The sequence below is a fragment of the Sinocyclocheilus rhinocerous genome, unplaced genomic scaffold (assembly GCF_001515625.1).
Source record: "Sinocyclocheilus rhinocerous isolate Xijiao unplaced genomic scaffold, SAMN03320098_v1.1 scaffold883, whole genome shotgun sequence".
Lineage (NCBI taxonomy): Eukaryota > Metazoa > Chordata > Actinopteri > Cypriniformes > Cyprinidae > Sinocyclocheilus > Sinocyclocheilus rhinocerous.
The window spans coordinates 85,521-99,589 of NW_015627244.1; the positions used below are offsets into that span (position 1 = coordinate 85,521).

General features: G+C 35.3%; 1 protein-coding gene across 1 annotated transcript in view; it reads right to left on the minus strand.

Annotated features, from left to right (window-relative positions):
- Nucleotides 1-12,238, minus strand: part of LOC107724688 (lysophospholipid acyltransferase 5-like) — an 18,492-nt gene extending 6,254 nt beyond the window's left edge. The window contains exons 1-8 of the mRNA XM_016533703.1: nt 12,079-12,238; nt 10,268-10,375; nt 8,480-8,586; nt 6,815-6,908; nt 5,769-5,806; nt 4,066-4,244; nt 2,995-3,103; nt 334-420 (exon numbers count right to left, since the gene is read on the minus strand). Coding sequence (XP_016389189.1) covers nt 334-420; nt 2,995-3,103; nt 4,066-4,244; nt 5,769-5,806; nt 6,815-6,908; nt 8,480-8,586; nt 10,268-10,375; nt 12,079-12,163 — 807 coding nt within the window. The 5' untranslated portion in view covers nt 12,164-12,238. The remainder of the gene's footprint in view (nt 1-333; nt 421-2,994; nt 3,104-4,065; nt 4,245-5,768; nt 5,807-6,814; nt 6,909-8,479; nt 8,587-10,267; nt 10,376-12,078) is intronic.
- Nucleotides 12,239-14,069: the final 1,831 nt, after the last annotated feature.

Consider the following 14,069-nt stretch of genomic DNA (forward strand, 5'->3'; position numbering starts at 1 on the left):
TGACATAGACATTTGTAGTGTGACTTGTTTGGGTCACTATTGTCAAAGAAAAATTCTAGGACAAAGAAAGGACTATGTAAAACAATCAAAATAATGCAAACACACCTACAAATCACAATCTATAGACAGTTTTAAGCCTGAAAACCTGTTCTACCTGTTCTTAACTAGAAAAAGAGGGCCACATCTTGTTTGTAATTGCCTTGTTATACAGCTAACACCTCTCCAAGAAGATAATAAAGATACATTGACAGGGTTCACAGCATGAAACGTAATGACTCTCAATTACCACAGGTCTGCTCTTAATGGGGGATTGTGGTTGCATTGTTTACTCACCGTGATTAGCCAGCAGCTGATGTACTTATACAGGTTTATTTTCACCCACACTAGCATGTACACACACTTGTACCAGAATGGATGTGCCTGAATCACAGATTAAAACAAAGGATGAGATGAAATTAATCACTTCCGATGAATTATAAAAGGTCAAGTCTTATTTCATTTTGAACACGATTTTGCCTTACAAAACCATTCCAAAAATAATATGTTTTCAATTTAATTTACATCCAAGGGCCAAATTCACAAAAATCTTAAGAATGAAGTTAAGACATTTCATAAGATACATTCCAAGAAGTCCATAAGAATGTTCCTAAGTGCAAATTTAGATGAATTCTTAAAAAACTTCTCAAATATTGACTTTATTTCTTAAGAAGACAATAACAGGCTTTGGTGTTTATCTGAATGTAGGGTGATTATTGCCGAAAACTGCCTGAAGATTACCTTTGTAATCATAAGCGTCTGACTCGATGGGAGTTCAGCACTCAGTGTTGCGTTTTTCTAATTCACCATGTATTTTGAATTGTTACTTTTAAACAGCTCATCTCTAGAGTGAGTGGTCTGTTGCATTCTTTTCATTTTGCTGTTTCTAGAGTGAATGTGTCCTTTATCTGTGTGTGTGTGTGTGTGTGTGTGTGTCTGTGAGCTGCTAGAGTGAACGTGTCCTGTGTGTGGGCACTCTCATTTGTGCTGAATGATGATGTTGAAAGTTACGCTGTAATTTTAAAATTAAAGGGGTCATTGAATGCAAAATTCACTTACAAGTTGTTTGAACATAAATGTGTGTTGGCAGTGTGTGTACACATCCACCCTATAATGATAAAAATCCACCCAGTGATTTATTTTTTTTAAATCCCCAATAATAATAATCACTTTCTCAGATCAGGCTGTTCTGAGATTCTTGGCAGAGTGATGTAGTTCTGCACAGGCCCCTCCCACAATCGTTGATTGACACTGCCGTTTTAGCGTAGCCCCGCCCTGAGTGAGCTGTCATCAGTCCATCATTGTTTCGACGTCGGAGCAGGGGTATAGACAAGATTGTCTCCCAACGCAGTGGATTACGTTTGTTTCCGAAGGGAATACGCCCCCGATCTGCCTAAATGCGTCTATGTTCGCATGAATCATTCGTGATCCAGCTTCACCTACAGAAGAAGTGAGTACAAGGTTTTTAATAAATCTTTGCAAATCGCCTTTCCTAATAATGTGCTAGTTAGCAAGTTCCGCAGCAAAATGCGGCTAAAGTTACCAGTCTCATGAGAACGGCTCGTGACCCCACGGAAGAGAGGGGCGAGGTGAGCAGAGCTCATTAGCATTTAAAGGGACATGCACTGAAACGGGTCTCTGTGAACAGAGCTGATTTTGACAAGGTAAGAAGGGTGTCGTTTTACACTACCATTGAGAAATTTTAACCAAAGTATGTTAAAGACTTTTCATTAAGACCCTAAAGAATCATATCAACTTGTGCAAAATGGGCATCCGATGACCCCTTTAAAACTATTTTATTGATTTGGCGTCACACATAATCATGACCAATAATTGTTACACATCCCTAGTTGTAATATGTAGCTAGTGTTTACTTACAACAATTCATTGGAATCAAGCCAATTAATTAAAAATCTTATTTTTGGGGATTGAAGACAAATTGGCAGTTATTCACTTTAAGATGTTATTGTAATTTTTTTTTAAGACGATTCTTTTCAAGAATTAAAAACGTAAGAAATTGTTTAAAAAAATTTTTGGGAAAGTTATTCTCTTAAGTAAGGAAATAAGAAGCAAATGGCAAATAGCAGTAATGTTGCATGAATCCGGCACCTGATCAGTAAGCAAATTATTTCTGTGAGTGTCTGTAAAAAGGGGTTCAAATAATGACAATGAATAAGGATTTCAAAGACTTTTCAGAGTTGTTTGACACTCAGAATAACGAATGATTAAATTAGCAATTAAATATAATGATCTCCTTGCAAGGGACCCACTTAAGATATAAAGACAACTACATTACATTATATATTTAACATGAAGACACAATTATGTCTGAGAGAAATAATGTGATATTACTGTATACAGGCAATGTGTTCAAAATGTAATTCAAATTTAGAAATATATGATAAAAAAATCAAGCAATTCAAAAATAATTAAATGATATTCTCATTGTACAAAAGTAAAATGAAATTATTAAATATTATTTGGAAGACATTTACATTGTTTTAAATTCACAGCATTGGTTTTCTACCAAGTATTATAGCAGTGTTAAATCAATAAATGTTTTTAGGTTTAGTTTACAGTCTCACTGCCTGAATGATTGCTGAAATGTGTTAAGTGACATTTGATAAGCTAAACAGATTAAATTAATACAACTGAGTGTCGATGAACACCCGTAACAATACTCATTTTCAACATTTTTCACTCTTTGTGTGAGCTCATTTTAACTCCCTCCTCCACCGCAGTCAAAATGCAGTTATTTGACTTGCAGCAACTGTTTTCCATTTTCAAGAATATATAGATGCCAAGACTGTAACTGACAGACTTAGAGCGCTCTCATTCAGACTGGGAGTTTGTGTGACATCAGGACAACACTGAAAAGATCCCAGAACAAAAACAAGTGACATCTCACGAGATTCAGGTACAAGGCTGTTGATTTTGTGACTCTGTGTATTCACTTACCTCAAACTCATCTGTTAAGAAGTAGCTATCCGAGTAGTGTCGCCCACCTATTGCAAAGACTGATAGGGTGATCAAACCTAAACCGAATCGCTTCATTGCTGGAACCACACTGCAAGAGCAGGAAACATTTGTTGGATTAAATTGTTAATTAACAGAGGACTATAATAATGGTAATAACTATTTATAATGGGCCTTAACACTACTGGTTAAGTTGATGTCAAAACAGTGTTGCCTAAACCTTGTTCACACTAACAATAATTTGCATTTGTGACAAAACATATAATTCATTTTCAATTTCCAACAACAGCGACAATTGGAGTCATGATATGTGTGCGCCGGCAATTCAACAAAGTTGAGAAAAGCTTAACTTTATGTAAATATCAGAGACGCTATGTGGTGACTAACAATGGGAGCAAAGACTGTTATTTTTCTGCATAATGTTATTGTGAGTTTTACTCTCCTCTGTATTTCCCTCTGCTCGCATACAGGGATATAATAAAAAAACGATGTCTGAAAAAGCGTGTCAAAAAGTGTCTGCATTTTGATTGACTTTTCATGCATTGATAATCATTTATTTTCCTCATGATATGATGCATTATGCACTGCTGCAATTCATATACAAACAACAAAATACAGAATGTTCATTTTCAGCAGAAAGAAAACTAATGTCTTTTCAAGATGAAATGATATCTTATTAATATGAGAAATGCATCCCATTTGTAATTAGATTTTCTAACTCTAGGACCAGTTGTGCAGCCAGCCAATAACATCAGAGCATCCAGTGCCTATATGAATGTCTATAGCTTAATGGAAAAAAGATAAAAAAAAGATTATGCATGTTGCAAGAGCACTAAGAGTTACTAAGACTTGTTCATTATCACGGTGCCCTTGAGCAAGTAAAAGTCACAAGATAGGAACTGTCCCTGTAATGGACAAATGAATCCTGCAAATCACTTCGGATGAAAAGTGTCCACTAAATGCTAATAAACAACTGTTTACAGGAGGTAAAATCATTGGTTTGACAGAATCTGGTTGAGCTGGAATTGTTAGTGTGTAATTTTGTGCACTCACCTGTTGGGTGGTTGTCCAGGAACATCGGACATCTCTCGAGACACCAGATGCTGGTAGTTTTGCAGTGTAAACTGAGGCCCTACCAGGAAGCCTCCATAGAAGTATGAGAAACCAAAAACCTCCAACAAAGACGGTGTAGAGTTGAGAGCAGACTTCTTCTGGTCTGCACTCAGCTGAGACTGTTAGATAAAGAAAATGAGTCAATGAGTTAAAAGAGAGGGGCTGGGAAATTAGAAGATAACAGATATACACTACCATTTAAAAGTTTGGGGTTGGTAAGATTTTTTTTGTTTTGTTTTTGAAAGAAGTTTCTTATGCTCACTAAGGCAACATCCATTTCTATCAAGACACAGTAAAAACTGTTTAAGGTCCAGAAAGGTGGACATCGTTAAAATAGTCCATGTGACATCAGTGGTTCAACTGTAATATTACGAAGCTACAAGAATACTTTTTGAGCACAAAGAAAACTAAAAATAACGACAATTTCTTCTCTTATGTGTCAGTCTTCAACACGTGTTCACGAGAGTATCATGACTGATGAACCACTGATGTCACATGGACTATTTTAACGATGTCCTTACTACTTTTCTGGGCCTTGAACGTGTCAGTTGCGTTGCTGTCTATGCAGGGTCAGAAAGCTCTCGAATTTCATCAAAAATATCTTAATTTGTGTTCTGAAGATGAACAAAAGACTTACAGGTTTGGAATGACATGAGGGTGAGTAATTAATGACAGAATTAAAATTTTTGGGTGAACTATGCTGAATAAAAGTACTATTTTCTTTTTTTTTTATTATTATTGTTTGTACAGTAGTGTAAAAAAAAAAACGTTTGTTCCGCAGTGTAATTCAGACAGTTTGTTCTCCAGAACTACTTATGCAAAAATGTGGGATTCATTACAGGCAAAATGCTTTCAATTTTATACAGGGTCCAAAACATGAAGCAAAATTCATCCCCACTTAAACCACATTCGGAGGTTGAAACATCACATTTCTGACTAGAAATAAAATATATTTGGGAGAAATGGTTCACCGATTTTTTTGCTCTTCCATTCAGGCTTTTTTTTTTGCACTTTATCAACATGCAGTACGTGATATCATGTGTCTCCTTTGACCAGATGTGACACTACCATCTGCCGGATTACCTGTGATGGAAGTTAATACTAGGTGTAAACAGGGTTTATTATCGGTCATCCAGTAATCTTTACGTCCTCAATAAAACATTGCTTTAAGTCGAGTAAGAAACAGCTTTCTAGGGTGGCTACAGTAATTGACACAGAGGAAGAGATCAACAGAGATATAACCGCTTACACATCATCACATGAAGAAGCCAACTGTGTCGAGCCACAGCTACTATTAATATTTACACAGAGGTGTTTAATCTGAGCCACAGATGAGTTGACTGCAGTACAGAACTAACAGATGACAATTAAATCTTGGGGAACTTTCACTACACTTCACCTTGCCAGGCATCATTACACTTATCCATAATGGTCATTTAGCAGAATGGCTGCTACACAACTGAAGAAGATACTTTGTGGTTCCCCATCAGTTCCTTGTGCTCAAATCGTGCATAAAAATGCAAAGATTGATGCAAGAAGAGGAAAAGGAGTGAGATAATGATAGGAAGACGACAGGTGAACAAACACAGCAAAGGTAGACAAAAACGGTGGAAGTTAACAGCAGCTCATAAAGTCACACTCACTTGTTCTTTTCCACCGTCATAATAATCAAGTGCTAAACCTGCAATGAGAAAATGAAATCATCATCAGTGCTGGCATAACATGAGCTCTACCACTGACAGAGACAATCAATTGTTAAGAAAAAACCAAAGGTGATGCTGATCACATATTAGTGATAATACATCTTTTAAATAATGGAAAATTACAATATGTTAGTGACAAAAAAAACCCCGAAAATAAAGAATAATAACAATGGTAATTACAAGAGCACACTAACAAAAAGCACAAAAAGTAATAGTAAAATAGTAAAAAAGTAATATATTTAAAATACATTAATAAATACTAAATATAGTTCAAATCTATTAACATATTTACTGACATATCGCTCAATAAAAATTATAATTAAACTTTATTTGGAGTACTACTTGTGCACAATGCACACTATTAAGTCTAAAATGTGTTGACCACTGATGAAGATTTGTGATCTTTGAATAATATCAGTCTTTAAATGCAAAATATTTCAGTTGTACCTCAAGTATACTTGCAATAGTTTCACTGTAGCACAATCGAATATACTTCAGTATATCTTTAGTTGGACTTCAGCACTGCTTCCACACAATTAAAGTGCATTAAGTGCAAAATTAGTTGTTAGAATTTAGCAGACTTTAAGTATACCAGTTTAGTATACTAAAAGTACAATTGCAGGGTATTTTTATTAAGTACATAAATATGTAAATGTATTTGTAGTATACTTGGCATGAAATAAATGTATTTCAAATACATTTTAGCATATTTATCTTTCACTAGGGTTATCTGCCAATATATTTTTTATTTATTGTATGGGTGGATATTTATTTTGTATGTTCATTTTTTCCTCTATTTGACATTTACATTTCCTTTCAGTTATCTAACAGTAAAAATTATTCATACTATATGACCATTATTGTGTTTGTAACCATATGTCGATTCACCTTCAGAGCCTTGTGATAAATAGTTAAAAAGAATCAGTTTGTAAATATATAAATTCTGAGGAGTAACAAATGAGGAAGATTAAAAGCAGGTATCATACCGATGAGTTTGAGCGTGAGCACACAGTGAGGCATGGTCCATTTGATATCATACTCCTCTGTAGCTGTGTAGTAATAACCCATCAACAGATATATCTGCCACACAAAAAACACCCTCAGGATCTGTCGAGATTGACTTTACTGTTTTAATGTCTGGGGTCAAAGCGACCCAAAAGATATACATGTTAACTTTTATAATTAAGCTCTTATTTTCCCTTCACATTCTTTTAGGTTGTTCTGACCTAATCAAAACTCAGTTGGCACATATTTTTAAATCTTTACCACAATAGACATGCACTTTTCAGAAATGTGACTGCTAGACATTCTTTAACGTTAATGTTGTTTCCGCTTGGGTCAATTCGACCTTAGCAAAAACACTCTACAATAAAAAAAAAACACAATTACAAAACCAAAAAAGTAAACTATACAAGAATACACCAGTCAGAAAATAAAAAGTTTCATACGAGGCTCTGTGTGACCCAGACATAAAATAGCCTATAACATTTTTCATGGAGGATGGCTGTAAGGTAAGTCTTCATAAGAGTAAGAAAAGTCATGAAGTATTAGTCTGATACTTCAATGTTAAATATGTTTATATAAATGATCCAATAGGGTACTGATAAGCAGTGTTGGGCAAGTTACGCTGAAAATGTAATCAAATTACTGATTACTGATTGCTCCTTTTAAAAGTAATCACGTTACTGTTCTGATTATTTTATTTCAAAAGTAATTAGTTACATTACTAGTTACGTTACTTTTTTCTCCATGAAATTTATGAAATCCCAGCATATACGCTCCTGATACATATTTGTTATTAAAGCATCAACATTCACAGAACACAGTTATTTTTAACTAAAGCAAGCGGCTGCTGTGTGCATGGTTTGGCATGGCAGAATGCCAGCAAAGAGCGCTGCATTTATAATCTCTAAAAGACATCTCAGTTCATCGCAATCTCACAAACCTCTGCTATAACACAGTAAATATATGCATAATGAATCTTTCATAAAGTTTACAATTCGTGTGTTACAATGAGAGGATTCGTGATCACGCAAATTTCAGCACTGCATTGCTCAACGCTGCAAACACGTGTTATAGCCTAAATAGAAACTCTGCATATGCTTGCACCTGTTAATCGTTTATATTAGTTCATGTTGCTTTTGTGCAATAGATGAATAACAATTTATTTGTTTTAGATATTTTATGTTTAGATATTTCTATTTTGCGGGAGTCCTGTGAATCATTTTATTCTCCCGCATCCCGCACACACACGAGTCTCTGCACTCGCCTATCAAGTCTTGTCCCGCGCCGCACTCTGTTGCGTCGGGTCTCGCGGAAGCAGGTCTCTAATCCACTGGCACTTGACGGGACAGTGCGTGTGCTACATCCTTTTTACAATCTCTAGATTATAAAACACTGCATTCTGTCAGCAATGTAACGCGGCAGTAACGTATTGACACCTCGGCTTGTAACTATACTCTAATTACTATTTTGAAAATTATAACGCGTTAAATTACTCCGTTACTAAAAAAGTAATCAAATTACAGTAACGCGTTACTGCCCAACACTGCTGATAAGCTTGCAACATTTCATGCATGAGATCACGTCAAGAGTGCAGGAACAGATATAGAGATGCGTGTGTATGTGTGTGTGTGTGTGTGTGGTCTCACCATCTGAAAGATAAAGCTACTCAAAACGCATGTGACTGTCCTTCCCATCAGCCTCAGCAACAAGAACTGAATGACTATGCATAAGAAGGAGTGATAGACCTGAGACCCTGAGAGAAGGACATAGAGATGGTGTTATTGTGCTACCTGACCAGGACAACAATATAACACTTTATCAACATTATGAAGAATCAAAATAGAACAGAATACTTCATCCAAAATGACAGTTCTGTTAACATTTACTCAACCTCATGTCATTTCAAACCAGTATGATTTTTTTTCTTCTGTGGAACACAAAAGGAGGTTTATTTATTAAATGAGTGAGGACCTTTTTGAAGGTCTCTCAGTTTTCCATATATGAAAGTGAAAGAGTACATACGTAAAACTCCAAAATACCAAAAACACTATTAAAAGTATAATAAAAGTTATATTTTCTATGTCTATGAAAGTGCACTATTCTACATTTTCTGAAACCATACGACAGTTTTCCGCAAGATACAGACTAAAATTTTACATTTATTCACTGACAAATCAAATACGGCAACTTTGACATTAATGAGATTTGCTCATGAGACACGCGAGAATCAATGGTGTTTGATGTAATATTTTCAAAGACTTTATGACTTTTTTAAACATTGTAGAGCAATGAAAAGTTGAGGGGAAGATTATCAATTTTTGGCATTTTCATCGCACAAACATGAGATCATGAAAACGCCATGCAGTCCTTAACTCCGACTGAAATATAGTGCACAAGCTGTATGGACTACATTCATGATACTTATTTATTTATTTGACATTTTGAAGCCTGTGAGACCCAAGTTTTCCATTCACATTCATTATATGGAAGAAAAGTAAAACGTCGCTTGGACATTCTTCAAAAAATCTTTTGCGTTCTTCTGGAAAGATCTTATGAGTTTGTAACAACATGACTGTAAGTGAATAACGCTGAGAAAGAATACTGTCATTTTTGTCTGAACTATCCACTCAAAGAAAGGACGTAAAGAGAGAATTCTTTTAAACAAGTGAGAGAGAAAACACAAAGTGAACTATCTCAGATAAAGACAAAGAAAGACAGACCTGCTGTTAGATCCGAATGCAGCACAAAGAAATCAAATAAACAGAATACAAGCACAAGTAAATTTTCACATTTCCCAACACAACACTCATTGGTTTTCATTAGCTTGCTTTTCAACCTGCCACTCATATTCTCATTAACTACATTCTGACCACCAGGGGTTATCGCCATGGCAACAAAACCTCATGGCTCTCTGTCACAATCTTCTTTATGTCAAAGCCACAGTCACCAGGAAATCATTACCACAGACTGCAGAGCAGTTAGTCAGGAAACCCTTCATTTTCCCTCCATTATTCTCAAGGACACTAAAGAGTCAATAACTTTACAGAGTAGAACTCTACCTTCAATATTCAAACAAGTGACAAATGTCTGAAACAGAACTATAATATTACATAATCTTAATCTTCCCATTTAAAACTCCTATTCAGTAAGAAGAATGTTTTGAACTTTTGCACAAATTTACAGATTGTATTTCAGAAGATGACTGGCGAGAAAAAAAGAACCAGCTTTGATGTTGTTCAGTTTTGAGAATGCTCAAGGCTTGTGTGTCTTATTAGATAAGAATCGAATGTGTGTGAACAGAGCAAGTTCAGGATTAGGGAAACTAGGGGAGCTGAACTGCAGTAAAAACGCTCCAGTCTAAATACAGTTGTGAGGACACTAGTTATCAGTTCTTTCAGTTCTTCACTCTTTCCCTGCTTCCTTCTCTCTCTCACCAAAATTAAACGTGGCCAGTGCCAGCCCGGAGAATGTGTGGAAGAGATGAACAACTGTTGCAGATTGATGAAAGAAAAACCACCGGTACACCAGTGCAAAGGGATAACCTACAGGGAAAACAGAGAGAAAGAGATTAGGCACATGACATGATGTGATGCAACTGTAGACAAATGCTCCCTGCACCCTAACAGTCAAATCAACACGCATTAACATAACAATGGTCTTCTGAGGGTGCGACAGAGCATTTGACGGATTGGAATGTAACATCTGTTTTGAGGGTGTGGCCAGTTAAAAGTCAAGCAAGAATATAAAGATAGGATTTCTAAAAGCACAACTGAAAAGTAAAGAATTAAGTATGTGCCAGTATTAAAATTATGAATGACGGCAAGTTGATGATTATTCTCATGTTATTGTGACCATTAAGTGACCGATATTAAGATTCTATAATATTTTGTCTGAAAATGACAAACAATACAAGAATGCTAGAAATACAAGTAATACGGTTTAATACAACAGGTAAAGTTAGGCATCACAATATTATAATGTACAGTATGATAAAAGGAATATTCCTGTTATTTATGTAAAGAATACATTTAACAAACATTATCTTTTATTTTTTTACATTTTGAGGTTTAATTTAGTCATTTTGTGTTTTTCTTATTTTTAATATTTCTATTTGGCTTTAATTTATTTTATTTCAGTTTTAGTTTTAGTAATTGTGCAGCACTTCAATCAACTTATTTTATTTCAATTAGTTGCCAAGTCAACATTTTAAATGTTAAAGTTAAATGTTTTTAATAGTTGTAGTTTTATTCAACAATAACAACTCTGCTTTAAGTTTGCATTAGTTGGTAATCTAAATGGAAAAATATATTGTGCATCCCTGGTAAAGGTTAAAATATCTGAAACTTTGGGTGTTAATTTTTTTTTCTTATATGTGTATCATGCTATTCTCATTTTTCAGTGTTCTCTGATGACTTTTAACTGTAGGAAGTCTTCATTCTCTGACACATAGTTCTGCATTTCAGTTTTGCCATACATGAATGAATAAATATTCAAACAATTCTGGATTTCATTCAGTACAGATTTACAATACAAATGGACTCAAAGGCATCAAGCAAAAAAAGCCCTGGAAAATCAGCATAAGTTTAGTAGGCATCATTCTGATGCTAGATCCATACTGTTAAAACTTCATTGACACTTTACACATTACAGACACATTAAACACACAGTAAAGAAACAGTCTTTGCACTGAAATCATGCAAATGGTCAAACAAGCGTCTATGCCCAGGTTTAGCTGCCCCATATGTCATTCATCTGGTTGAAGTGGTTAAGCAGTCCACTGCAATGCACCTGACCAAAGTACAGATCACCCTGCTATCTGTTCTCACACCCCTATTCTTATCAACCTGTAACCTGATAGCTCGAAACCCAACTTCATTTGCATTGAAAGGTTACAACTAACTATTGGTCAAACAACTACAATTCAGTAGCAGAATAAAAAGACAGCTGTCAGACGAAGCTCTAACGAGACTGGAACTACTTTTAGTCCGAACATTCATGGCAGTTGTGTGCAGCTAACCATGAAATCTCGCCTGGCAGGTAGGTCACCCAATTCTGACTGGAGTCGGTGTGAATGGAGAGAGTTGTTGTTGGTAGCGTGTTTTTAGTGCTGCTTGGGAGCATGGTGGACATCTGTGTGACTTGAGCACACTTCTAGTACAACTACATAACTGTCCACGTTTTTAATGACTCCTAACAACGCTTATTACAAACCCGCAGCAGAGTCTAAATGACCTCGTTCACTTACCTAATAAGACCGACAGAATCAATCGAACCGCCGGTTCGGGTGAACCTAAATATTCGGCTAGTTTCTCCATGAAGGGAGCCGCCATCTTTAGTGTGGGCGGAAGTAGCTGCGGTTGGGTTTCCGTGAGTGTGTGGAGCTCGTGAGATCTCCACGCGCTCTTTAACTCCGTGCAGTTACTCCTCCTCTCGCCACCTCTCACACCATTCACAATGAACCTTTAACTTTCAGCTTGCGCAAACGCCTTGCTCAATATTTGTGCCATTTCAGTTCAAAGAACCTAAATGACCCGCGAAATGGGGATGAAATAGTTCATTCAGAATAATGGAAACGTTATTAATCAGTGAGTTTAGGTTTGGATAATAACACACACACACAGCAAATGTTACGAATGATATGCATATAATAAACTGAAGAGTGTCATGATATAAATATAAAGCAGCGTCACAATACTCCCCTCTAGTGTTTGTTAAAGCAAACGGGAATCGTACAATTTGGTTGCACTGATCCGGTTGCTGATGCTCTGTATGCTAGGAATTGTTTGTTTCGTTTCCAGCTCAAAGTTTTGCATTTCTCAAAATTGTTTTATTTTTATTTCAACCTCTAAAGCAGCTGAAAATAAGGAATGCCTTCAAGCTCTCTAAACGATTATATATTGATTAACCCCCATTCACGTCTGCTGTAATTTACCTCCATATGTCTCTGTATTTATTATTTGTAAATATATATTATTTGTATATTAAACTATACACATAACATTTAAGCCTCTTAAAATCTAACTTGATTGAACTAATCCACAACAACAATGCTCTCACTATTTTCAAGAATATACACTCCCGACCTTACATCCTAATAACAACAACTCACAGCTTTGTTTTAGACAGAAAACCTGGGCTTCCTTTTAAAGGAAACCTTCTGGACAAATACTAAAAGAGCAAATTTCTAAGTAAATGAGCACTATGAATCGTACTCTCTACTTTCGACAGGCATCTCGATCACGGTGACTACATAATTGGAGTCAAAACAAGTTATAAAGAAATCAGAAGACCAATTTAAATTTAAATAATTGTTCCATTTATAACTATTCGTGAATTTCATGCAACATTCTTTTTTAAATAGCTTAAAAAATTATGGAAAACATCTTTATATTTGACATTTGCGAAAAGCATTGTGGGTATGCAAATTTAGTCCCACCTCCAAGACCATCTTTGCCACTGAAGACATGTCGCCCTCCATCGGCCCCTGTTAAATATGGTAGATTTGTTTTTGCTATTTCACTTGGGTGTTTCAAAAGTAATAGATGAATAGAAATAATAGAATTGCAATAATGAAACAAAAAATATTGTAAAATATTCAGAGTTGCCCACACACCGTTAATATGCGCCAGTCAATGTGAATGTGATTCTCTTTCATTTCTGCACGCACCACAGTATATTACAGAAAGCAGAGGAATATATATATATTACCACATTTCAAAATTTTACAAATACAACCAGGAGTTACATCATGATAAACATATAATAAATAAATAAATAAATACAATTAAAAGATAGAAATAACCATAAAAAGTTAAAGACACTAACATTTTTACAAATATTGACATACAGCTTTCTTTTCAAATTTAATATTGTTTTTGTACATTTATGTTACATTTTATTTACATTACACAGTTTAGATATTAGAAGTAGCAAAATGCCATAAATGAAAAAAATAAATAAATAAAACATTTTCAAAACAGTTCACATTATGTGTTCTTTAAAGGGGTCATATGATGTTGCTAAAAAAAACATTATTTTGTGTATTTGGTGTAATGAAATGTGTTTATGCGGTAGTGATGATGCCCTGTCAGGCCGGAGCGAGGAGACAAAAACATGAAAACCCATTACAAACGAGGCATTCGTTGCATCCAGTGGGGACATAATTATGGATTATAATGACTTATACTGTCTTAAAACCATGTCTGCATTTGTGATCGGAGAAATGACAAACAAACA